Genomic DNA, 26,805 nt, shown 5'->3' on the forward strand with positions numbered 1-26,805 from the left:
CTGTTCTGAGGCGAATCATATTTGTCCAATAACTGCTTGGCCTGTTGCAGCTGTCGGGGCTGAGACAGAATGAGTCATGTGTTACCCATTTAAGTCCAATTTCTCCCATGCAAATGCCTGACATGTGTGACTCTGCAGGGCCCTGAGTCAAAGCAGTATTTCTGAGATGAGGGGAGAGAATCAAGGCCAGAGCTGTTTAACCATTTAGCCACCTGCTTCCCCATTGATCTGCACTGCTTAAAGAAAGTTTATATTTGGGAAACAGTCCACTTGTGTTGCTTCTGACATGGCTTTACAGCAGGCGCAGCTGCCGTGAAATTAAATGAATAAACAGAGGAGGAGTGGATTCAGTGGTTTCTCCTTAAAAGGAGCTCTCTTTTAGAAAATATGAATTATATCCACTGAAATGTGTGTGCAATGTCGAAACAATTTTTCCTCTCGAAAAAACATTTAAACACACATTGAGCAATGGCTTCTAATTTAAATAACACCTCTTCAGTCTCTCCCCCTCCTCTCTACATAGCGTGCTGAGCTTTTTGTTCACTGACACAAACGTCAGGTTGACTAATAAACGTGTGACTCTCAGAGCCGCTTTGCTCTGTTCCTCCTGGAAGCTGCGGTGCTAAGTGCCACCTGTTGGGATACAAGAGTAATAACATGGAGCTGTTGACAGCTGTATCACACAGCATTACAAGGGTAATTTACAGCGTAATATAATAACCAAGTTACTAATTAGCCAGTCTTGAGAGAGACATGGCTGTTGGTCACAAACCACTGATAAAAGCGGGATTGTAGCTGTGGCTTTCAACACTACAAAAAAAAAAACATTTTCAAGGGCAGGTTGCAGAATACAGCCTGAAATGTCCCCTAATGCCTCTAATATTTCGCTGTGCTGTCAATATTACTTTTTTAATGTTTGAAACGTCAGTGTGTGTACTTGAATTTTCTTCTAATCAGGGTGAAAAGGGAGACCTTTAAACAGCTGTTCAGGCATGCAACGACTTAACTGTCTGCTGAGACCGAAATGAAATCTGCGAGGGTTGGCGGGCTTTTTAAGGCAAGATGACGTAACACATCTATTGAACCCCAAGGAAAACTCAAGGCTAAATAGGGCTTTAGATCAGGAGCTTAACCTATATACTGGATCGTTCATTTTCTAGAAAGAATAATGGTGTATGAATGCCATCGAAATAAAAACATCTCATCTCCACTGCACCATGCTTTATCCACCAAACATTTCCAGCTATCTTGCCTCCATTAGGATATTACCTGAGGTTGTTTTCCTGGGATGTCAACCGCAACAACCTCAGACACCACCCTGTGTCTCAAAATGAGAAACTGTGGTGTGCAGTATGAAAGCAAACACAACCAATTATAGGTGTTGTTCTGGTAAAAAAAAAAAAAAAACAGAAGTGGAATCACGCATCCCTAACATAGGGAAACATGATCTTTTTTCACTAAACCAGTTTTGATTGTATCTCTGCCCCCATGAGTATCTTCATCTGATTTTTGTTTTCAGTTCCATTTTAAATCTAATTACCATCATCCTTTACAGTCTGTAAGTGATTTTAACCAGCAATATTTCAAACACTGATCGCACAGTTGATACGGACAATTGCTCCAAGTGGTCCATTTTATTCTATTCGACATGGCAAAGAGAATTTTTTTGTGCCGACACAGCAAACACTGTCGCTCCACATGGGCTTTGTAGCAGGGCTGACTGAAGTGGGAGCATAGAGGGAATCGCTGGTCTGTGATCAGTGACTAGAGCCCCTCGGCCATCTCTGTCATTATCATCTCCACACAGCCAAGAGCTGGGTCTTGAATGGCGTCCTCACACAGAATCACTGGCTAAAACCGGGGCCTGGGGTAATATGTTGGATGGCCTTTCTGTCTCAGTCAACTGAGCAGTGTTTGTTTCTCTTTATGACTGACTGACCGACCGTCTCTCACTCTCTGACAGCTTAAGTTGGTTTAGTCAAGAGGGAACAGTCTACTAAAATTGGTTTGAATTTTGTTTCAGAGTTACTTTTGTTTTTGTTTATTCTAGAGTTCAATAGCCTGGAAACCAGGAAACTGGATATACACCAGGGACATGTTTCACAAAAACACAGCAGTGGTTTCTTAAAAAACTCAACACACAACGTTTTTTGAAATAGAATGTAAAAGGACTCATTTCCTGCATGCAGCTGGATACTCTACTCGGCTTTTATTCACTGTCTGAAATTCTCATTGTGATTTCACGTGATGCAAACTGAGGGATGATGATTGACGATTTGGAACAAAGACGGGAAAAGTTTGTCTCCTTTCCAAGGTCATAGGCCTTTCTACTGTTTCCCCGCTCCTGCACTGGCTGGCCAAACTAATCTGAATAGAAATCGAGTCAGCATGCAGCCAAGAAGAGCACAAATGACTTGTGAATGTGTGTGTGTGTGTGTGTGTGTGTGTCTGTGTGTTTTAGACTTAAAAAACCAAGGTGGACTTGGGTTGATGTGTTATTTCCTGCATGGAGAGATAATAAGATATGTGATGAGACTACATGATCATGGTTTTACGGTGGACAAATCCTAATGACTGATGAGAAATGCACGAATCGATTAATATGTTGATTAAAATGAAATCTCATGTGTTTTACAAAACTGTTTTTGTCTGTTGTAGTGTTGTTTTTGTTTTTCATACTGCTTCTATTGTTTTTGTCTTTTTTTTTTGTATGCATGTACGTGTATGTGTTCTATGTGTTGTGATTATATACATATACGTATGAAAATCATTTTTTAATGAAATTTTATTACAAACATTCTCATGTGTACTTCCCACATTACAGCCCTTTGCTCCTTGCGGTGGTGGAATGTAACTAAGTACATTTATTCAAGCACTGTACTAAAACACAAGTTTGAGGTACTTGTATTTAGATTTTTGCTACACTTTGCACTTCTACCCCTACCACATTTCAGAGTGAAATACACTGCCTTTATTTGTCTAGAATCCTACCTGTATGTGGATCATACAGGAATACATCGTGTATCAGACACGCACATGTGGAGGCTACCGGTCGTTCCACTTCGGTTCGAGGCTCCTAACCATAGCTCCCTGGAATTACGGCTGCAGAGGAAGTGCTTTTCATGCTGTTATTCCTGGTGAATGAACAGATGACGTGATGCTGCCCTCTCCTGTACACTGACAACACACGACGGTGGTTTGTGATGGACACATGAAGTCATCCATAAATCCCTAAATAAACTTGAGCGAGCTCTCTGAGACAGCTTGCTTTGTCGTATCTTTAACGGCAGCCCACCAAGTCCTGATCTGTCCAGCACTATCTGATCCTCTGTCAGGACCGACTGGCTGTGACTTTCTATCTTTAGGCGGGGCTTAAACTTTGGGGACTTCGCTCGTAGCACTACATCCAACGGTATTTTTTTTTTTTTTTTTTTCCTCCACACTGTGGGAGCAGCATTCGCCTCTTGTCCGGGACCTGACCTCTCCGGAATCACGGCGAAGCTGCGGTGCACGATACTCTCCGGCAACCAGCCGCCGTTATGGGCCTCTTTAAGTTCACATGTGCGATCATTACCAGAGCGTTATTTATCCTCGTCTCCCTGGCCGGGGTCGGGAGGGTGACATGGGTGAAGAACGACCACTACTGGTTCCTGACTATCCTCTTTCTGCCGCTTGTCTTTGAACTGATAATAACTCTGAAGAGGCGAAAGGGAGAAGATTACAAATGGTAAGGCGGGATGCATGCAGATAAGTGTTTGTAAATGTGTTGTAATATTGTACTTAATGGGGTACTTGAGGATGCATTTGGGCACTTACAGACCTTGAAGGTAAGATAGGTATTTTTGCGTAAAAATAATCCCAGCTGTTGGGTTTGTAAGTATTTTTCTTTGTGCCGCATAGAGTTACGGTAAAATGCATAAAGCTTTATTTACCTCTCCCCTGCCCTCGTCCCTCCCCCCCGCCAGGCATCCTGCTTGTCCCTCTGCTGCTATTGTTAAACTGTTCCTGGGACAGTGAGGATGGGGTGGTACCCCTTCACTCTCAGTCCAGGAACTCAATTTCCCCCAAAAGTCTCCCCTCCATGGCTGAACTTAATCTTTAACCAACAGTCTGTATTTCGTTTTTCTTGACGTGTTTGCTGAGTCCTCAATAACAGTATACATATTTACTTTACATATAATAAAAACCAGCACAATACGGCATGTTAGACTGTGCATTTGTTACAAGAGAAGCGTACACATCATTAAACAGTGTTATCCTGTTTCACTACTAAGCCTTACAAGACACAGATGTTGGTGTGGGAGTATCTTGAGCTGTTCCACTGAAAGCAGAGACAATGAGGCCTGCAAGTGATGATTATATTCATTATCGATTAAACTGCCCATTATTTTCTTGATTAATTGTAAATAAATCCAAAAAAGCCCACCACGACTCTCAGAGTCCAAGGTGATGTTTTGCGTTGTCTTGTCATATCAACAGTTCAAAACCCAAAGATATTCAGTTATATAAGACAAAGTAAAGCAGAACATCTTCACTTTGTCAGTTGACAGTTACCTACTTATCAAGATTGTTGCATATTTATTATCTGTCGATTGACTATTTGACTAATCAAGAAGTCATTCAGCTTTACACAACGGTAATAAACATTAACCGATATTAGATAGAGAATTAATTCCAGATGTCTTCATGAAGTTGTGTCGATAAAGCCCTGTCGGTTGTCTTGCAGGTTTTCTCCCCCTATCTTTCTGTTTCTCATCAGTATCATTCCCTCTATCTGGATCCTGGAGCTCCACCACCGGCAGAACAAAGCCAGGGACCCCCAGGTACTCCACGCCCGAAACAAAAATTCTTTGTCAGTGTGTAACTGCCTAAAGCGAGAGTTTTCTTGTTTTCCAAACATGTAATCTAATGACAGCTGCTGGTGGGTGGGAAAGTTGCAAAACTCTAGCTCGTTGCACATAAACGTCGAAGTTCATAATGCATTCATTACTTGATCCCGTCGAATACTGCATTTGCTTTTAAACTTGAAGGTTTTAAGTTTGAACTACAGTGAAAGGTACAAGTATTTTGTGAAATTCAGTCTGGGAAAAAGCCTCCTTCATCTCTTCTCAGTGCAAAAATCTCGACTCTTGGGAGAATGTGCGTAAAGTGATCACTCTAAACGAGACCTTGGGTAACTTCACATACCAGAGCTACGTGAAGGTAAGGGTGACAGACTGAAAAATTAATTTCTCTTCACTTGCCTCTATAATAGAACATATTCTCTTTTATGATCTACCTGCAAAGAACAGAAATGAACGGGAGCAAGGAAGATGAGTCAGTTTTATTTTTGTTTTTTTTCCACATGATGTATTTCTTGGAAACCAAATACACTGCGGTTTGGGTTATACGCAATATTGTGGGGTAGCGGAACTAACCAAAAATAGAAAATGCTAAAGTATCACAGATTTCTGACGAAGTTGCTCAATCACTTCTTTTCATGCGTATTGTCATTTCCTTTATCCATTCAGTGTTGCCCTCTTTAACAACGATTCACACTGTAATCATAGCTCTGTCTTGTCATCACCACAAGGCTGCCATTCAGTCAGATTAAACTGAGAGCTTAACCGTTACTGTCTAGCTCTCCGTGGTGACTGTTGTCTAAATCTTAAATCTGATCTGGAGTCAACATCAGGGTAATATGGGATCCCTAAGGAGACTTACTTGCTAACTAAGGAGCAGATTTTCAGACAGATGCATGTTTGGAATAAACGGAGAAGGAAATAACATGAACATCAGGGGATACAAAACCTGGATGCAGCTTCCGGGCCTAAGGATTTCAGAAAGAACCCATCGGTGGGAGAGACAAGAGATATTCCCTCGAATACAGGCTTAGATTCTGGGAACGGCCTCCACTCTTCCTCATCTCTGATGGAGACTTAAAGAGTGAGTTAACTGTGCTATTAACAAGATTAATGAGGGGTCTGAAGAATCTTTAATGCAGCCAGCAAGAAAACCAAATAAAAAGTAATGGTCGATTTCCTCTTTTGCATATAAAATATGTAAAGACGTAAAAGACATTTTAGTTTCATCAGTTTCTCCACAGTCAGTGCAGTCCTCCTTGTTATTTATTTGCCTATTACAAAAGTGTTTTCTGTACAAAGGAATTCAAGCCGCCTCATTCGGAGCAGACCTTTAGGATGCATTACTTGTGCCATTAGTTGGGTTATTTGCATGCTTAAATGCTCCTGTGGCATTGCTTTGAATTTTGAATTGATATGACGGGGTGTAACTCCAAAACATATTGCAACGTCTTCAGAGATCTGATCAGGGGCAAAAACAAGGATTTCAGTTTTGTTGTAATTGAATCTAAGAAAGCTATGAGTCATCCAGGCAGCGAAATTCAGCGAGACAGTTGTGTATAGTATCGAGACTCGAGAGGTTCCTGACTGACGAGATGCAGCTGTCCCAGAAAACTTCTCCAATTGTCAAAAAAGAAATAACTCTGAATCTCTCTTCCCTCTCCAGAATTTTAAGCAGGTGTTATCGACAGTCTGTTCCAATAATTGGATCCTGGCTCTCCATCAGATCGCGCTCATCCTCCTCATCGTGGGGAAGTGGCTGCTCCCCCTGGGAGGCGGAGTCACCCGTGACGAGCTCTCGCAGCTTCTCCTAATTTTTGTTGGCACGGCGGCAGACATCCTCGAATTTACTAGTGAGACGCTGTCAGATGTCAAGTGGGTGGCTAATCAAGTTGCTTGTTTTTCATGAATATGCTTTACAGTTTTATGTGCGTCTCTACACTGACCCCGTGCATGCATACGAGTGTGTTCACACTTACATATAAACAATAGACGCAAAGATGGAGAACTCAAGCACTTTTAAGGTGAAGTTACCCAATTTTCTTCCCCATATCCTGTCCCTGAAGTTGTTGATGTTATATCAGTGCATTAACTGAAAAAAGCAGTATCCCATTGACATTTATTGAATCTCATTGGACTGACTTTTACTATATCTTCCATGTGCCTTCTGCAGAGAGAACAGTTCCCAGCTGGTCTACATCATCTTAGCTGTATGGACTTGGAGCATGTTGCAGTTCCCACTACATCTGGCTGGTAAGTGTGTGTTTCTGAGTTAAACCAGTAACTTTGGTGCTTATTAAACAATTACAGCCGTGTTTTGTTGTACCTAACATCTTCCCAGTGTGGGATCTTAACAACGTGTTCAGAAATTGGCAGAACATCACTAAAGTGAACAGCACCCACACCAGTGCTGCAATTGAACGGTGTAAGTTTGTTAGTTGAGCTGAAATCACTCGCTCTTCTATTTGCAGCTATGCTAAATGTATTTACCCAAATAACCTTGAATTAACAGCAAGAGCTTTATCCGAGACATGGGAAGGTCCCTACTTTCAAACCTATAGTTCTCTTTAAAGACATTAGCCAAGACGGACAGGAAATGCTGGGAGAGTGAGTAGGGGAGTTACATACAGCGAGCGGTCCGGCCGGGGTTCAAACCAGGGACTCGCTGCTCGGGGGCTTTTACTCCTACATGGTGTACGCCCTAAGCACTCGGCTATTGTGTTGCCCGGACCAGTAGTCCAAGAAAAGAAATCACTAACAGGAAAGGTATACTCAATGCTGAGAGTCTTTAGAAGGAAATCCAGTCTCATATGTTCATTACATAAACATTTGGACAGACAAACACTGCACTTCCCATCTCGGCTGACAAGGGGAAACCGTTATCAGGCACTAAACTTTGCACAGAGAAGATGGTAAACCGTTCCACTCAATTCTGAGGGAACAAAGGATAGGGATTCATGAAAGAAACAACATTATAATCTGATTAAAGACAGCACAACTCTGTTCTCAGAAAAGAAAACCCCTGCTAATTATCTCAATTATTCATAACCCGACCTTTAATAATTTACAAATGGATGTTAAGATTCTTAGTAATGATTCTGCTTTGCCCATCTTTACAGGCATAATGCATTTTAGAGCACTTTGTGCCTGCATGCACAGTGCTCACTTGTGTTTATAAATGGAGTTGCTTTTCCGTCAGTGTGTACAGTGCGTGTTTTTTTTTGTGTCTGCTCGTGTGGGTGTGTCCGTTAGTGTGAGCGTGTGGTCACATCCAGTATATTTGGATGCTGAGTAAACAAGGAAAGTGTTGACATACAGGTGCAACATGTTCATACATCTGAGTTACAAAGTTCATTCCTGACTTTGGAAACAACAGCTGAGAAAAGTTAGGTCCATTTAGTAGCTGCTCTGGAGCTTTCAATCTTATCACATGGTCTTCATTAGTTGATGTAGTTTGCAAAGTTGTCACGGAACTGCAGATGTTCAAATTTCCATTTTTTTCTTCAGCACTTCAAGGCGCCTCTCGCCAATTGTTAGCTTAAAATTAGAGGTTTACAGTTCTTTCTTGATCTTGGAAATAACAAGAAGTGAAGCTTGAACAGTCAGCATCACCAGGTTAGAGTAATCTCTGCAAACTTTAACGATAACAGGGATATTACATCTAAATTGCTTGAACATTTACCAGAAACTGTTCAATGAGCTGAGAACTAGCTGCATATTAAGGGAAATCATGATGATTCTCATTGACTCAGGGACTCTCAGTGGACATCTTGTCAGGTTCCCCAACATTTCCCCTTTTATCTTCTACCATCAATATCTTATTTCTTTTGTCTCTTTATTTTTTTCAAAAGTGGTCACCTCTGGGCCAAGCAGTGAGGGTGAGCAGGGCGTCCGAGAGGCTTCTCTCTTTACTAAACACAGCAAGGACATTTGGAGCATCATGGAGACACTGTTCATCCAGGATGGGCCTTTTCTGGTGGTCAGGCTCACTGTCATGACCTACTTTGACGTCTTCCACCAGATGCTGGTTTTCTTCGCCATCAAGAACTTTCTGGTGGTCATACTGAACTTGTACAGGATGGCTGTTATATGGCAGGACTTCAGACCTTCCACCAGTAGCACCGGCCGTGACGTCGCTGTCCAATGAGTTGGATTTGTCAGCGTTTAACAGTTATAGCAGGCCGACAAAAACTGCAGCTGGAGCAAGAAAAGAAGGAAACGCTTGCTACTGTTTTCTTCTCACAGTGTTGACTCTGAGAAATCAATTAGTTATAGATAAATAATGCTGTGGTGAGCAGATAACTGTGAGTAACTATTCTCGTATTCTAGCAAGGACAAAGTTGTCGAGTTCACATTCCCAACTGCACTGCCCAGCATTTTGAAAGCTCATTCCAAAACTCATACTTCACCTCATTGACATTTCAGTCCCTCTGAACCTTAAATGTGACTATGTGTTCATGAACAGGCTAAAATCTGGTTTTAGTCACATACAAAGAGTCCTTGCTGAATGTATCTGGTTTGACAGAATAACTGATGTGACATCAAAATAAAAGAAACGACTGGCAAGGGGGCACAGAGGAGAAGAAGGAAGCAGAGCAGAACAGGAAAAAGATCCTGGTGAAAAATATCCTGCTACCATCAAATATAAACAGATAACGCACATTACTAAGCATGCCAGCATTATACAATGTACGAAGGTAGACCCCAAGCACGACAATCTGCTTATCAATGCAGCTGCTATAGTAACCGAAGCCAGGCTACCGCTTGGATAAGAATTTCTAACAGTATGAGGTAGGGAGAACGAGAAGAGAGGAAGACAGAGAGATATACTAGGTGAAATAAAGGCTCTTGAGTGTTGACAGAAGCTGAGATTGGAGGAAACTGTTCCTGGTCTTAACCAAGGTAGGAAGTTAAAACTTCCTATCCTGTGGTAGTAAGCTTTTCAATAAAAACCACTCTATCAAAAGCTGATAAGGATTTTGTTTCAGTGAAGGAGACCATGAATTATGATCTTTTTACCATTTAAATGGGCAAGAAATCAGGAAGACAAGAGGGAAAACACTATTTTTCCAGTTTGACTGATGTTATTTTGTTCCTCTTGGATAATTGCCCTTTAAAAATAAATAAGAAACAGGTTATCCACAGGTCAAAAAAACATTGTATTTGTTATCTGAAAGCCATTCTATCCCTACTGTTACTCTTGGAAAACACTGTCTAACTTTATGACATGCTAGAAAGTAATTTGTGCAATATCTTTGAAAATAAAGATACTGAAGACATAAAAATGCACTTAGGCAAACAGCTCAGTTTGAGTTGTGTGCGTGGCACACCCTTTGAAACCGTGAATTATTGTAGGCTCTATAGTGCCAAAAAAATCAGTATTATGACTCCCTGGTTTATGTGAAGATGTTTAGAAGACATCCTCAAGACACAGTGTAAATTTTAACTTGTTTATTGTTTTTGCCATGTGATCTTTTTAATTTTTTATCTGGAATATCCCAAAAACCGTCTTATCTCTACCATATAAAATAATCATTGTCATATGTTAATGTGAATTGGTTTGACACAGCCCAAATAAAACTATCCATACCATTATAAGTGTTTTTTTAATTTGTTTCCCATCATTTTAAAATATGTCCTTATTATCTCCACAAACAGTGATATCAAGATGGACAGTAGGTTGGGTAATATTTTACATTAGCATTTATTTATTCAACCTTTACTGTTGCAAATGTACACGGACAAAACACAAAAGTACACTGAACGTATTTGTCTTAATCTGTATTTTACTCCTGGATTTCTGATTGAAAGAATAAATGATGTGAGGAGGCTAAGCTGCTCACCTGACACCTTAAACAAGGGCTCACCTTACAGTTCTAGCTACTCTCAATGTTTAAGATCAAATCCATCTTAAGAGTGAATTCCTACTGTACAGCAAATGTGATATCACGTGCCACTCTCTCCCCAACGTGGACATCACAGTATTAGCAGGTGAATTATTAATGTCATCTGGTGACAGCTTTTGACAGTGAACCAGTGACGGACTCTGTTGGCTCATACAGTTGTTGTTTTTTTTTTTTTAGATATAGCAACAGAAACAGTTTTATTTGACGGTAGATGAGATATAGCAGCCTCAGATCGTAGCTAGATGTCATTGTCCGTATCGCCTTGTCTCTCTGCCATTCAGGCTTAAAGGCACTGTCTGTGACCCAACTGCAAAAAAAAAAAAAAGGGGGTTTTCAAACACCAAAATTGAAAATAGAGAATTTGCACCCGCATCACCACCACGCTGACTGACAGGCCTGTTGGCACAAGCACGAATTCTAGACAACATTTAATTCCAAGTTATTCTTGTTTCCTGATTCTGCAGAAGATCTGTTGACATGTTAAGATTTATTAACACGTGTGTAAGAGAGTGCCAGATCCTCACCTATACCGCAAGGCAAACTCTCTAATTGAGCATGTGAATATTCAAGTGTCACAGCAGCAGTTGAACACAAGTAAATGCACTGACGCAAGTTACTTTAAAAAAAAAAATAGAGTGCTATGCACATTCTGAACATCTATTTATATTTAAAATAAAAGGAACAGACTACTATTATACAGCAACACGCAATAAAGACAAAAATAGTCTCAAAAAAAAGGAAAATCAACACAAAAGTTGCACTTAAGGGAATGAAACTGTGAAGCAGAATGTCATGGATAATCAATAAAGTCCAAGACTTATTTCCATTGTGGTCCTCTATAAAAAAAGAAGACGACTGATGCGTATGCGGCATCCTACTACCATCAGATCCATACCACAAAGACGTTAATGTATCATCAACAATAAAACCAGGAGTGAAATCACTCAAAATCTAAACCACCATCAAAACGTTAAACCAAATATATTTAAGAATTACATTCTCAAGTTTCCCATGAGGCACGATTTAACTTTCTTTCTAAAACTGTGGTGTTTTGTTTCTGTTCGTTTTTTTTTTGTTTTTTTATACGCAATGTTAACTTATTCCATTTTCTTGCGCCACATAATCTAAAGGAACGAATGTACTGAGCCTTCGGCTTCTCAGCCTTGCATGGTCAAAAATGGGTTTTTCTCTAAGGAGAGGGATAAACGAACGATACTGGAGAAATACTAAGTGAATTTGAATTTTTTTTTTTTTTTTCTTTCCTCGGTAACCATAGGCTCCCTCTGGCTGTTGGAGCGAGGCAGCTGCCGCCCAGTGGCCGCTTCACGTACTGCCTCATCTCTCCGTCCCACACTCCCATGTTTTCGCTCTTCCTCCACCTTCCCCGCTCGCAGCCCAGCCCCGCTCGCGGACCCGTCCGGCGCTGAACGCTCAACTTAACTTCACTTACCCCGAGAGGGACCGAGTTTACCGGTAAAAATCGTTGTTTTTTTTGGTGTTTTTTTTTTCTGGGAGTCGGGACTCGGGTTGAACAGGCGCGTTTTCTTTCGGGGTGTAACACGACACAGTGGGAGGGGCCGGACCTGACCTGACTCAGCTTCTACACCCAGGCCCTTCAGGTCACTAAACAGGTTGCGTTACGCATTTGGGTGGGGCTTTTGCCTGGTACCCACTCTACACCCGCGGACAGGCGCCAAAGACACCGAACAACCGGACGGAGTACGCCGCGGTCGCCAGCTGCTCGACACTCCTCTCCTCCCCGCTCCACGCACTCCGATCGTCGGTCATGTTTCGCTGCGGGATCGCCTACCCTCGGTGCAGGTGGATCGTGCCCCTGCTGCTGCTCTTCGCCATTATTTTCGACATAATCGCCATCGCCGCCACCTCGGGGTGGGTCGAGGACAAGGACGCCAAGTCTCACTACGCCAGCATGTGGGACCAGTGCCGAGGCAGGAATGACAAGTGGGAATGCAGGTCGCTGACGGAGTTCTGTAAGTGTCCGTTTCACACCACACGCGGGGGCAGGAGCAAAAGAAACGGCCAGAGTGTGTGTGTGTGTGTGTGTGTGTGTGTGTGTGTGTGTGTGTGTGTGTGTGTGTGTGTGTGTGTGTGTGTGTGTGTGTGTGTGTGTGTGTGTGTCTCTCGCAGGGATGTAAAATTCAACGTTCACGCGTTGTACCTCGAAGAACTCCACCTCTTGACAACGAGCAGAAACCTCCAGGCTGAAGGGTGGAGGAAGGCCCACAGAGCTCTCAGGCAGGGCAGACTGAACTTTGGTCAAATAAATATAGAGAGAGAGAGGGGGAGGGAGGGGGGGGGGGGTGTCACGCATGCATTTTCATATCAAAATTTTAAGTCCAGTTTATTTTGTATAGCTCGGTATCTCACACACAGGGTTTCAGCGGCCTTTACGGGCCCACAACATCAATGGTTCGGAAGGGAGAAACCTATCAAAAAAGCAGTTCAAACGGAGGTACACCCTCCTCGTCTGAGCTGCTGTGCAGTAAGAGCCCCAAGTGGCAAATGACAGCCAAAGAAAATGAACAGAACCTTGTCACATAAGTAACAAAGCAGAACACGTTTAATCTTTTTCCTTCTAATGTGACACCTGGTTGTGTCTAAAAAGAATTATATGATCAAAAAAGAAACCGATCAAGTTAAAAAAAAAAGTCTAGAAGTCGTTCTTTTAAAACCACTGCTGCCAGGAAATGAGCCACAGTTTTCTCCTTTATCTGCTTTCAGTACACATTTTGATTTAATATGAGCTGCAGGCCAGTGTCGTATCCCACTGATTCAGTAACAGGCTGGATAAAATCTTATGAAACGGACAGTGGCAGCCCATTCCCAGCCATTAAAGCACACCTGAGATCTACGGATACTTGTAGAGGAGTCATTAGAGGGACAGAGTTAAAAAAAAAAAAGCAAAAAAAAAAGTGGCGTTAAGCTTTAAAACAACTTGATACTTGTAAACCTGCTCACAGAGTGTAATCTGTATCCGTTTGCTGGGGGCAAACGTTCAGCAAGTTTTAAAACTGCAAAGTTCCCAAAACATCTCAGACAGATTTTTGATTATTTTAAATAGTTTGTGACCTAGACGCCGCAGAATGAGGATGAGAGGCTGATTTTTAAGATGGCGGTCGGACATGGTAACACAGATAAGGCTATTTATAGACAAACTGTTAATGAGTTATTCCTCCAGTGTGGAGGTCCAACCATCGACAAACTGAGACATGTTCAGCAACAACTGCGGACAGAACAGGGCTTCTGTTCTCACTCTCGCTCCTTCTCGGGTTGTGTTTGTGTTATTCCACACCCAAACTCGCCAACAAAGACAGTACTGTTGCCCTCAGCGGACACAATGGGAGCGAACGGCATGTAGCTGCATATTGGGGTCTGCGGAACATGTAAATGTTCCCTGAGACATGGGCAGCGTTACAAACTTTTTTTTTTTTTTTCAGGGATTTTGACCAGTTTACACACGCCTCTTGTTGACAGCATGTTGTCTTTCTCTGCATAAAAACTTAGGCTTGTATCGGAGGAGGTCGTGTTACAGGTTAATGGTATAACTGCTTCTGGAGGTCTTGATCAGAGCTCTAATGACCCAATATTCCCAAAAGTAGTATAGATTTTAGGGTTACTGTTTACGGCTTTTAGAAACTCTGCACTGGTTTAAATAATTTCTACATAACCCGAGTGCTGACCTTGAATCCCGACCTCAAGGCTGTTTGAAGTGACCCTTTGTTAACCCCTGACAAGCTCTGGTACACGTATCACAATTATCTGATACGGTGCAGTGTGTGGGGCTGCAATGGTCAGTCAATTAATTGATCAAAATAAAAATCAATCTGCAAATATTTTGGATAATTGATCAACTGTTCGAGTTGGTTTTTTAAGGCGAAAATGGCAAATATTTGCTGGTTCTGGGTTCTCGGGTGGTAGAATTTGCTGCTTTTCTCAGTCTTACATTGTGGTAAATTTAAGATTTTGGGGATTTTGGAACGTTGGTCAGACGAAACAAGACATTTCGTGACGTCACCTTGTGCCATAAGACATGGTGATGGGCATTCCTCACATTTTATAGTCGAAAGGATTAATTGAGAAAATAATTCTCACTTCATTCGATAATGAAATGAATCCCTAGTTGCAGCCATAGTGCAATGTTCACTATGTGTCTGTAACATAAGATTCCAGCAGTAACTGTTGTTGGTAACATAAAATCCTCTTTGATGTGACGTGACCTGTCTTGTAAATGTGTACATTTTCCTGTTTTTCGTGTTTCATCGTATGCGTGTGCTCCTGTGCGTTCGTTACACTTTAGATTAGAGCTGAAATTAGAGCTGAACAGAAAATTGGCGGAGGCTATTTTTACTTTTAAACTTTCTTTGGTTCCAGCTTCTCCAGTGCGAGGACTTTCTGCTTCTCTCTTCTCTGTTTCATATCATTGTAAAGTCTTTGGGTCTTGGATTGTTGGTCGGACACGTGAATACATCGGCTTGGGCTCCGAGGAACTTTTAACATTTTTTGACATTATATAGGCCGTACTGTTAATCAATTAATTTAGAAAATAATTGGCAGATGAAATAATAATGAAAAAAATCATTAGCTGCAGCCATAGTTTAGATAAAGGTTCTGCTGCTTTACTCTGTGGGGCAGCAGTAGAGAGTCACAGCAGAGACAATTATCAGTGTCAGCTCAAATTTGATTGAACACAGATGTTTTTGTTAGATCGCATAATGTAAACTGTCTTGAGGGTAGTGCACTCCAGTCTGTGAGGACTGAAAGCAAAGGTTGCGTTTACAAGTTTTTTTGTTTTTTTTTGTTTTTTTTTTCAGGCATTTTCTTGTCTCATTTGAAGTATAAGATGAAGAAGTTTTGTTCTTTGTCTGAGCTGTGCACTGCTGCTGTGTCAACCACGTCTCCTTTAAGATCAGCAGGACTGAAAGCAGTTGAAAACAAAAGACGGCCACAGCTGCCAGAAGACTACTGACGGGATGTTTTATACATGTTTGCCCTGAAGTTCCTCTGAGCATTCTTGCATCATGGCTCCAGCCTAAATATTTGTGGGGCTATGTTGGTGAACTGAAAACTGAGGGAACAAACAGGACCAGCACAGCTGATGTGTGCAGATGTAGGATGTTTTGAATATTGGCATAGGACCAAAAGGACTCCCTGTCATGGCTGCTCCCTGTGCAGTTAGGCTGTAATCCAAGGAAGTGCTACTTTTCTGCGAACAACAGGAATAAACAAGTTTTCCTGTTTTGGTATGGGTACGTCACTGGGAAACATGTGGCAAATAGATCATTACTGGGGAAATATGAATCATTGCACAAGGGTAGGGCGATATAACCTTTACCATGAGACAGCGAGAAATTTTGCCGTATTAGTTATAGCAAGGAAGCTATTCCTGTAATATTTCTGTGCGTTAGGTCAGTTTGTCAGCTTTATGGCAACATTTGGCTTCTATATGATTTTGTCATCAACGTGATGAAATAAATACCTCAATTTAATTTGCTCGATTAGCAAAAACAGGCATTCCAGTCCCTGTATTTTATCCATAAACCATTTTTCAGTTGAGTTTCCTGAAAATGTACTATTTCCCGTATCAATATTGCAATATCCAATTACCCAGACTGCCACAAACCATTATTTTCATTATTGGTTAATCTTTAACGTTTTGTCCAGAGAGTGTCAGAGTAATGAAAAATACCCAGAATAATTTCCCAGAGCTCAAAGTTGCGTCTTCAAATTCCTTTATTTTATCGGACAATCAGTCCCCAAATCCAACAGGACTAGGTCAAAGCCTAGTATGTGGCTGGACCGCCCTTCATCTGTTCGCTTCTCTTCTGCTCTCTGTGCTCACACATACTGTAATTTAAATGCAGCTGAAATGATTTACTATATTTACATTTAAAATGATCACTCAGAGGGAAAGTTAGAAGCTCCTTTGCGTCTGTGTCAGCTGCTGACAGAGAGGTGTGCCTGCGGAGGGAAAGCCCGACCTCGGGCTCGCGGGGCAACATTGGACTGACTTCTACATAAAAGTTGCCGAGGTTTGTCCAAAAAGTTGCTGGATTTTTTGCGAGGTGCTGTTGTGAAGAAAAGTCGCTAACGGGGGTCTGTAGCGACAACCAAGCCAGTAGATACCCGAAAAAAAGACCACTTTCTAGAGTATGAATTAAAACACTAGCATTGTATAACCAGCTCCAAGAGCTGCTGGCTGGGCAGGTGTTCCATTTAAAATCTTTTCAAGGAAAGCGCAGGGTGTCGAGATGATCCCTGCTGCCTGTATGAAAGCCTTTTTCTAAAGTCTTTGATGAATGATGAACCTTGACTGTAAGAACAGGGCTGAAGGTTTCAAAAAAACCTCCCCAGTTGTGGAACAAACACATTTTTCAGGGCCGTGGCTTTATGCAATATATGTGGGAGAGTCAGTGCGTGTTTGCATTTGTAGAGTCCGTAGAAGCCTCGTAGTAAAGCCACGGTTAAGAACATGTTCCTTCGTATGTACTGACTGTGTAAAAGTGTAGGACTGCAGCCTATCCACTTGAGTTTGATCAAAAGAGGAAAACAGTTGTCGAACAGCTGGATGATATGAAGTAGGACTGATCAAAACAGGCAACTCTAATGTTCACCCGTGAAACACAAGCGCACACACAGACATATTCACAGTATGTATTAAGTAAAGAACATTTCCAGGCTTCACATGGAAACACACACACAGGCATGAGGACACAATACAACAATGCTGAGCTCTTGTAAACACGTAATGACTCAAAAGAGCACACACGCGCACACTGATGAAGCCCGAAACATCTGTATGTGTGAGTGGAGTCCTGCTAATGGTTTAATAAAAAGAAAAACATTAGAAGAAAATATACAAGAACTTCAAGAAATGTAATATTAAATGCAGCAAGTGGAGCCATTTCTTTCCTGTGTTTTGCCCATGAATATGCACATTTTAGTTTGAAATTCAGACTCGTCCACCTCCATGTTCCTTTAAGGGAATTCAAAACACTATCTCCAGGTTATGACCTCAAACATTGTAGTGAAGACGCATCTTTCACTCAATTAAATTCACCACAGTGCAGATGGTGAATTAGAACTGTATCCCAGGACCACAGCTGGAATGCTAAGCTAATTACATTCAGCATTCCGTTTTTATTTTTTATGTTCCCTTTTGGGAGAACAACCGCTTTATGCTTGAAAACAGAAATAATCTGACTGAATCTTCGGTAAGGTTTTGCATAATACTTACAGTGTAGCAAGCTGATTTCTGCCATTATATGATTGTTTTTAGCCATAACTGTTATGTGGCAATCAAGCTTTGTGGGAAAGTCTTATCAGGATGGCTGATGCCATTCTCAAGCTCCTGCATGGTTCTGGCCGGTCTAATCTGGAAGTCAGATCATTCAAACAAACTGTGATGGTGGCTGCAGTTTGTCAACTGAAAATAAGGCTTTTGTGTGTGGGTCTATGGCTAAGAGAGTTTAAACTACACTAGAAGGATGATATTACAATCATTGGTGTTTGTGATTCTGTAATTCCTTATTCAAAGAATCATAGAGTAACAATGCGAAATCATGAACACGTTCAGTTGGTTTTATTTCCCACATCTTCACCAGTATGCATATAAAAACTTTTAAAACAGCAGTGTATCATTATTTCTGCATGTTTACAAATCACATTTGTACCTGTGCATTTTAAGAACTGTAATAGTATATTTTATCGTGTTGAAGCTCAGGACAAGTCTGAATTCGTTAAACCGATCCTGGCCTGACAGTGTTGAAGAGTCCACGGTGGAGCGAGGCGGGACAGTGTGTTGTTAGTGAGCCTGAATGCCGCTTAACATATTTAGGAGTAGGGGAGAAGACTGAACCAGTCGAACTAGTCTGATATGTGTCCGTGTGCGCATGATGAGAGAAATGCTGAAGGGCTGAGGTAGGTAGGGCATTAGCTGAACACACACACAGGCGTGAATAATTCAGGGTGTTGGGCGAGCCAGGGACAGTGAATTGGGTGGAACAGCGTGTTGAAAATCCGCACAGTGGGCTTGGCTGCAGTAATCACACGTAGAAAAAAATGTTAGGAATATATGCATAAGTGCATGTTGGATTACTATTTATTTTGTATATTGAAATTCGACCGGCATTTTTAGGTGAAGCATAGGAAGGTTTTTATTTTAATCCCAGAGGGCTTGTTAAAGTTGTTCAGAACACAATCAACGCTTTTTAAAAATTAGTTGTTTGAGGCACGAGATGTTTCCTAGCAAAGATGATTGTACATGGTAAAAGCTTCTCCTCATACAGCAGTGACTTCATACGAATGTTTGCACAAAGAATGCAAGTACACTTAAAATCTGTCAAGCATTTCATATGGTTTCTGTCCCAAAGATCTACAACCACTCTTGGTAGGAGGTTGTTTGCTTTAGACCGTATCTGTGCTCCAAGGTCCTTTTTATAATTATAGGTGCCGTGTCCGCAGAACGTCAAAAGAGTGACAAAGAGAGTGAATGTGTTGTTCAGGGTGTGGCGCGCGTGTGTGTGTGTGTGTGTGTGTGTGTGTTGCAAGTAGAGAGCTCTTCTCCCTCGCTCTCTATCAGCTTGAACCTCGCTACACTTGTGCAATGTGCCTGCATGTGACCATGCTGTAAGTGGTGAGAGAGCGCTCATTAGGGCTACAACAATGACTAAAGACCCTGTAGACATGTTGCACAATAGATGTCTAATTTACGCCCAGAAACAAAGCCATGTAAATATCTGTATTGGTAATGCACTAAAACCTAAAGTTACGTTTCCTTTATAGATACCTGATACTTCAGTTCTGTTCATTTCTAGCATCTTTTTGAGAGAATATTAACTGTACATAAAAATATCAAGTTACGGTAGCTTTTCTGCCCTAAGTAGAATCTGTCTTATAGACTGCATACAGTCCCAGGAACCTTGCCCTATGTAGCCTGAGAAGCAAAACTTTAAAGGCCAAAAAAATAAAAAAAAAAGTCTGCAAAGCACTCACTGCACCCCTTGCTGCTGCTGTAAAGCTCACAGAACGCAACCCAAATTAAACTATCGACATTTTCATCAACTCGTCGTCTCTCATCTGGACTGTGGTGTCAGGTCACTCACAGAACAATGTTCGGAGAGGCTTTAATGAGCAAATCAACCTGAAACTATACGAGTGTTTAATCCACTGGGTGGAGGCCCAAAGGTCATCGTGAGAACCATGCAATTCCTTAAAGTGAACTAAAACACACCGCCAGTAATGACTTAATTTTTTATTATTTACGTTTGATAGCATGTAACTAATTTGTTTGTTTCTTTGCGTTGGCCTCCAGCTTGGGCCCAGGCAGTGGCTGCTCTGATGATCATCGGCCTCCTCATCCTCATCATCGCCTTCATCATCTCCTGTGTGGCTCTGTGCTGCTCGCTCAACATCAGTCTTCTGCCAGTCATAGGAATACTGTTGATTGTTGTTGGTAAGGCACGCACACACGCACGCACACACACACACACACACACACACACCCCAATTTCTGCATGTGTTGGAAGCAGAGTCCGGTGGATTTGGCACCATAAGTAAGATTAACTGTAACCGATAACAAACACGCCTCAGGTTTTACCAGTACAGTGTATGATATTCTATACTCAGAGGACATGTTTGCGCTTGCCTGCGTTAGCTTTAAAATATTTAGCATTTTAACTGCACTTTCAGAGGACAGCCTCACAGCGATGCCTGGTTGTTTTTAAGGGGTCAATTTACCTAAATCGCTGAAAAAAAAACAACATAGTTTTTAACTTAACTCTGGTGTTAATATGACCGCCTTTGAGTCTTTAGACGTCAGCGCTCGCCGTGGTAAGTTTTCACTGAAGAAATAGTCCTTTGAAGGCTTTGGATTAGACTGAGGGTTAGGACATTGCTTCTAGACAGACATATTGTGGCTGAATTATTCAAAATATGATATTTAGATGCGTTGAGCCACACACTGAATTAGTCTCATCTCAGTTGAGGTGGTGGTGGTTGTGTTGGTGGCGGTGGCAGAATTCTTAGAGGCAGGTATCTCACAACCCTGGAACGTAAAACTGAAACTATCTGCATGATACCACTAGTTGTAAGCAGGGCTGCAAATTGTTTGAAAACTTTTGGTACAAGTGCTGGGACGATACATACATTTCTTCAATACATTACTTCAACCTTTTTCATTTGATAAAAGAAGCAAAATATTGCCAAGAAAAGGTTTGCCTAAATAAAATAAAATGTAAAACTGGCAAAATTATGGCTTAAATCAGTAAATATGTGATGAAAGAAAAAGTAAACGACTATGAATATATGCATTAAGTGCCAACTTTAAATATTTAAAGGTTGTAAAAAGTTAATACAGACATATTTCAGTTGGCACCAAGAAGGTATTGATAGATTAATTTATGATTTGGTGAACCAAACCTTTATATTTCTTTACTTCTCAAAACCATGTGGAAGGTACCGTAGTTTTGTGTTGGTCTAAGATGGAAAAGATAATGGTTTTCATTAAGTTTGAAGACTGAAGACTTACATCAGGTACATCAGGTTTTTACTGTGTGTGTTTTGGGAATGTGCGTGGGTGTTTCAACAGAATGTGAGAGTCATCAAGGTCAGACAGAGAGACAAAGATTAAGAGTTCAGTGTGTGTAAGAGGAGAGGAGTGGAAGTAGAGGCTAGAAAAAGTAAAATTCAGAGATGGATCTTAGGTGGGAGTAGGGGTGAACACGATGATGTGTGCAGGTATGACGTAAAAATAAGAAGGCGTGAGAGAGAAAGGAAGTGGAGAAAGGAGAAAAAAGTGATTCGGACATTTTCAATGGGAGGAGGGGAAGAGGGGGGTTTTGTTGTGACGTTACCATGGGAACAGCCGGCTTAGTCTGTTTATGTGACTGACTCACCCCACACACAGAGTCTGGGAACATGGGACAGAGCCGATCAGTCACAAATCCACGCTGTCAAGCAGCCTTTCACTCCCAAACAGACAGTCATAATTCACAGCTACTGTGATGTCTGTTTTAAATGTGCCGGAGGGAGTTTTGTTTAATCGGCACTTGCCTCACACTTTTTTTTTTTTTTTTTTTTTTGAATGGCTGCACCATTCCACCGAATTGAAATATTCTAGATATCTTGCACATCTTTTTACCCAGATATAAAAGGTATCTCTGAAAAGCTTGGGGTCTTGCGGGTTTGGACAAACTTTTGCTGCGTAGCAAAAATCTGTAAGGGCTGACCAACCGGCACTTGAGTGGAGTTAAAAAGTTTGACAACTACGTAAAGTATTCTGGTATTCTAAGTTATTTAAAGACATGTGATGACTGTTAAAAAGATAAGTGGTGGTTAAAGAAATGTATATTCAACTATTCAGCTGGTCAGTTGCATTGTTATGTGGACACTGTGTAAAAGTGTGATTTTTGGATGGTAGAATAAAAATTTTAATTCAGTACATCATTACTGTTTGGCACCAATCCCTCATACTTTGGCGTCAAAACTGTCCGTGAAGGCTACAGGATATTTGTGGATACCTCTTTTGGGTACCTTTTTAAGTCTCCACTAGTTGCTTTTCAGAGCTTAGGACTGCAAGGATTAGTCAATTAGTTGATCAACACAAAACAGCAACTCTCTTGATCGAATAATCGTTTTGGGTTTTTTTTGTTTTTCAAGCAAGAACGTCATATTTGCTGTTCCTAACTTGAGGATTTGATGCTTTTCTTTGTCACGTTAGTTAAAAAAAAAAAAAAAAAGCCAATAAAGTTTTTCTATGAAAAATCCAGAAGTTATCAGGGTAGTCCTGATGGAATCAAACCAGCCCCCTGTAATTAACAGAAAAGTTCGCATTGGGATGAAGCATCACCTTATTCACTGCCTGCCCTGCTTTTGTTTAAGGGCATAAAGGGCTGAGCAAAGTAATTTTTCAAGGAAACCTGCATCATAGGACAAAGTGTCACACCTTTCTCGAGAATAACTGTGTGGAAGGTCTGACAGACAACCGTCAGTGCCAACGCTGTGTTTCAGTGACACATCTGACAGCGACTCACCCCAGTCTCACAGATGTTGATATGTTGATGTAAGTCTTACACACTCGTGTGAAAGTATTTCCACTTGCTTCTTTGTAGTCTGTTTGTCCAAGTAGCTACATGACTTACTACAAAGTTTTTTCTGATTCTCATCTCATTGTCTCCTGCCTCCATTTGGTATTCGTATAATGTAATGACATTTTTATGAGTGGGTTTTACCTCCCATGGTGAAAACTAACTCATCGGAAGAGATGCCAGACTTTGCTGTGGTTGGTATTAATGTGAGAATTAAGTAATTCAATATTATCCATTAATCATCTTTCAAGTTGACTTTGAGTAACAAAATTCTTTGCTAATTCACATAGCATCATATACATAAAGCTTGAATTAAAAACTCTATAGGAGTTGTTTCCATATTTTCCATTAAGAAGTAATCCCAGATGTCAAATTTTCAGGTTTCTATATGATCACATTTTCTGTCAAAGTGAGCAGAACAGTTTTGGTGATTTTACATGAAAGGTTTCTTTTCTCTCTGGTCTCAAGTAGCACCAATGGAAACAGGTGATGTCACAGACTCAGTTACATACTGAATTTTTGAGTGTTAAACTCTTAATAAATAGTAACTAAGAATGCATTTCTTCCTAAGGTTTAACTTTTGAGTATTCAGTCAGTCGTTTATATTAACATCTATGGAGAAATATAAATTTGGAAACCAAGTTTTTAGGGCCTATACACTTTTTGCATATGGACGAGTGCTGCAACTTACTGAAGGATAAGAGGAAAAAAAATAAGATAAGAGGTATTTTGTACTTAGAACCCCCATTTTCCCGGCTCACTGAGCTGTACAAAGAAGCGTGCTCCTAACCTTTTTTTCATCTGTCTCTCCCTGCAGTGGTTTTCCAGGTCATTGCTCTGATCATCTACCCCGTCAAGTTCAACGAGCTGATCTTCGAAGGTCACTATTACTACACCTGGGCCTACGGCTTCGGTTGGGGTGCCACCATCCTCTGCATCGGCTGTGCTATTCTCTTCTGCTGCCTGCCCCGCTATGAGGATGAGCTCACCGGCCTGGCTAAGACCAAATACATCTATTCCTCGGCTTAAAGACAAAACCCACCCACACCCACCCAATTGCAGCCATTTCCAATTTTCACTCTGACCTGGATCTGGGGTGGCCATTAAACATTTTTACATCGAACCATTTCACCAAAGATGGCTGAGCTAAGTTAAATTTGGTTCAGCAGTGGAAAACCCCTCCTCTTATCATTCGAGAGTGAAGTTACAAGCGAAGGGTGATTCTTACAGGAAGTGGACTGTGATTGGATGTTACATCTGCTTTAGTGTACAGACCTCTATTTTAGATTAAAGGTGGAGTAAGCGATTCTGGGAAAAAAAAACAGTTGATATGAACTCAACGCAAAACAAATGCACCCCTCCCTTCAGTGCTCTTTCAGAAGCGCAACCCCCGAAATTCATGGACGCGACACAATGGTGGAATCCAGAGCATCTTATACGGCCTGGAACTGGATGCCCTTTCTCATAGCTGAAGCAAAACAAACCTTATAATATGAAATATCATCAAACAAAGAACATGCGAACAACACAACCGAGTACAAACTAGTAGGAGTTAGTTGTTTAGGTTGTTTTTTTACAAAACTAAAGTGACAGAATCGAGGACCGTAGATTTATAGCTAAGATGACAAGGAAGGTAACTTTACCTGGCATCAATCCAAATAATCCCACTGTGGTAGCAAAGTTCTGTTTTCTAGCTTTTTGTGGCTATAAAACCCTTTGCACGTTCAGCTAACAGGTCAAAACAATTCTGACCCGGTAGAAGTTCCGTCTCTGCACTCGCCTTAACGCCGCCGCCGGACTCTCCTCTGCAGTCCCAATCAATCCAATTCAAAACTCCAGGCGGTCTGGCGGCAACAGAACGGTAGACTGGTCCTTCTTCTTCCCCTGGTAATCCGTGGCTATATCTGTTAACATGTGCCAGATGTACCCTCTTGTGCCCCCACTGCTCCCCTCTTTTCTTCTTCTTTTGCTTTGTCCTGTGCACGAGCAAAACCACCCCCCCCCCTGCTGCTGATTGGCTGGGATAGCGGAGCCAATTCTATTTGGTTCCCATTTACAGAGCCAGGGCTGTGTACTGAGCCAGATTTGATCTCAGCACACACACAACGGACAGCTAGCAGACTGCGTAGAGATATTCACTGAATTTGACAAAAAGTGTATTGGATCAGAATCGCTTACTCTACCTTAAGTCGGCATCATAAATGGTTTTAACCATGGTATTTTTTTCACATTCAGCATTTGAGGAAAGCATATTCCTCATCTGTAGTTTTAACCTGAAATTCTTAATGCAAGATCACCCAAGTGCAATTAACCTAAGGGATGTCATCAAGTGCAAAGCACAGCCTTAGCTTCATTTATCTTAGATGTTATAAAACCTTGGTAAAAGAACAGTTCAGACTAAAAGTTTTGCACAGGATGCAAAAGGAATCATTATTCATCATCTGGTTTTGTCCTGTGTGTTCAAATGAATTTTCTTAACTCTTTAGTGTGTGTCTTTTATTCTGTATTTTGCTTTGCATAACGTAAGAAGGAAGCAAAGGCTTGGGCTCGGAATCTGAATGTAATCTAAACCTATGGATATGTATATGTAGTTTAACTTTTTTGCACCTTTTTTATGCATTTTCTGATAATTCTCATCTGCTGTCTCCAGGCTTTTGTATTCTTATTGACTTATTAGTAAAGAGGTATAACTGTGGGAGTTTGCTCTGCTGTCTTTGTCTTTTATTTGTTTTGAACACAACTAAAAATATACGTCATGAGTAGGCACAGCAGTGTGATGGCTGATATGATACCGAGGAAAAAGTGGTGTTTTAATTTTCTGCCTTAGCTGCAGCTGTTGCTTCTCTGTCAATCTAAGCAGGAAGCAAACTTAGATGAATATCCAATGAGCTCGATAATTATTCTGTCTCTAAATTTAGAAAACGCAGTCTTACTCCGAAACTTTCTTGAGCACTTCCTTCCCGTTTTGTTCCAGCCCTTTTTAAAAAAAATAATATTTCCTTCCAGAGATCAGTTATTTTAGAATTTGTGGCTGAAATAGCAAAAATATCAAGAAACCTGCGGTTCAAACTTGAGCAAGCTGCCTTGTTTAATGATGATGTCACATGTCAAAATTTCGATTTGAAGGGAGCAGTATAAACTCAGAAGCTCACTCTTGAGTTTTTCATGTCTTGTTGCCTCAAAGTAGGTGCATTCAGAGAGAAGACTAAAATATTTTTCATTTGAATTCCTTGAAAGACAGATGACCGATCCTCTATTTTCTAAAAGCATTCATGAATTTTGATAATGCTACTTTAGCCAATTTCCGGTTTGATGAGAAACTAAGACCAAGGAATAAAATCTTCTGTCATACTATATCTAAAACCTGTGCCTTAGATTCTTCGATCATTGAATGTTTTAGCAAACTGGTCAGTCTGGTTTCACTGACTTGTGCTTAATTGTCACGTCACATTTATGTTCAGCCCAAAGTTGTAACCAAACTATTTGGTTTAATTACATCAACCAGTTCAGAGGAATGATCATTTGTGAGTGACGATTGATCATAGATCAGCAGTCAACGTCCACAGCCCAACTGCTATAATTTCGTAAATTTTAACTGAGCACAGATTCGGGCAGGTCTACACTTGAAGAAACCCTGCCTGTATGTCTCAAACGTAAGGTGAAAGATGTGCTTTTATCTACAGGCAGGAATCATTACAGCACCAGCTTTTATAAGCATTACTAGTCACTGTGTGGGTATATACTGTTCTATAGAGAATGCCTTATTAAGTTTCATCCATTCTGGAAGTCACCCAGCTATTTTACTGCTGTAGTATGAATTGATTATTTTTGGTAGTCTATGTATTTTTATTCAATAAAGAGTTTCTTTTTTGAAGAGGTTAAGTTTCTTTGACTCTTTATTTTTATTTTTTTTTTTACATTGCAGAGATGCCATGTTTGTTTGGAAGGGTAAAG

General features: G+C 41.0%; 2 protein-coding genes across 4 annotated transcripts; both read left to right on the plus strand.

Moving 5' to 3' along the window:
• Positions 1 to 3,456: 3,456 nt before the first annotated feature.
• On the plus strand, positions 3,457 to 10,425 carry LOC120796112 (transmembrane protein 26-like). Of its 3 annotated transcripts, none has more exons than XM_040138502.1 (6): positions 3,457 to 3,727; positions 4,727 to 4,823; positions 5,113 to 5,202; positions 6,508 to 6,716; positions 7,015 to 7,094; positions 8,693 to 10,425. In XM_040138502.1, the coding sequence occupies exons 1-6, from the start codon at positions 3,540 to 3,542 to the stop codon at positions 8,986 to 8,988; spliced, it is 960 nt and encodes a 319-aa protein (XP_039994436.1). In that variant the 5' UTR covers positions 3,457 to 3,539; the 3' UTR covers positions 8,989 to 10,425. The 3 variants fall into 3 exon arrangements, with proteins under 3 accessions (XP_039994436.1, XP_039994437.1, XP_039994438.1); XM_040138503.1 differs by having other exon boundaries at positions 6,568 to 6,716; XM_040138504.1 differs by lacking the exon at positions 5,113 to 5,202.
• A 1,750-nt stretch (positions 10,426 to 12,175) lies between these two features.
• On the plus strand, positions 12,176 to 25,546 carry LOC120796472 (p53 apoptosis effector related to pmp22). The gene is made up of 3 exons (XM_040139361.1): positions 12,176 to 12,738; positions 20,079 to 20,219; positions 23,669 to 25,546. The coding sequence occupies exons 1-3, from the start codon at positions 12,534 to 12,536 to the stop codon at positions 23,878 to 23,880; spliced, it is 558 nt and encodes a 185-aa protein (XP_039995295.1). The 5' UTR covers positions 12,176 to 12,533; the 3' UTR covers positions 23,881 to 25,546.
• The last annotated feature ends 1,259 nt before the right edge of the window (positions 25,547 to 26,805 follow it).

Source organism: Xiphias gladius, chromosome 11 (assembly GCF_016859285.1).
Source record: "Xiphias gladius isolate SHS-SW01 ecotype Sanya breed wild chromosome 11, ASM1685928v1, whole genome shotgun sequence".
Lineage (NCBI taxonomy): Eukaryota > Metazoa > Chordata > Actinopteri > Istiophoriformes > Xiphiidae > Xiphias > Xiphias gladius.

Excerpts from the sequence above, each read along its gene's own strand:
- LOC120796112 (XM_040138502.1), top strand. The coding sequence starts at position 3,540 with ATGGGCCTCTTTAAGTTCACATGTGCGATCATTACCAGAGCGTTATTT. Across the intron at positions 3,728-4,726 it reads AAGGGAGAAGATTACAAATG|GTTTTCTCCCCCTATCTTTC; the intron begins GTAAGGCGGGAT and ends GTTGTCTTGCAG. Across the intron at positions 5,203-6,507 it reads CATACCAGAGCTACGTGAAG|AATTTTAAGCAGGTGTTATC; the intron begins GTAAGGGTGACA and ends TTCCCTCTCCAG.
- LOC120796472 (XM_040139361.1), top strand. The coding sequence starts at position 12,534 with ATGTTTCGCTGCGGGATCGCCTACCCTCGGTGCAGGTGGATCGTGCCC. Across the intron at positions 12,739-20,078 it reads CAGGTCGCTGACGGAGTTCT|CTTGGGCCCAGGCAGTGGCT; the intron begins GTAAGTGTCCGT and ends GTTGGCCTCCAG. Across the intron at positions 20,220-23,668 it reads AATACTGTTGATTGTTGTTG|TGGTTTTCCAGGTCATTGCT; the intron begins GTAAGGCACGCA and ends CTCTCCCTGCAG.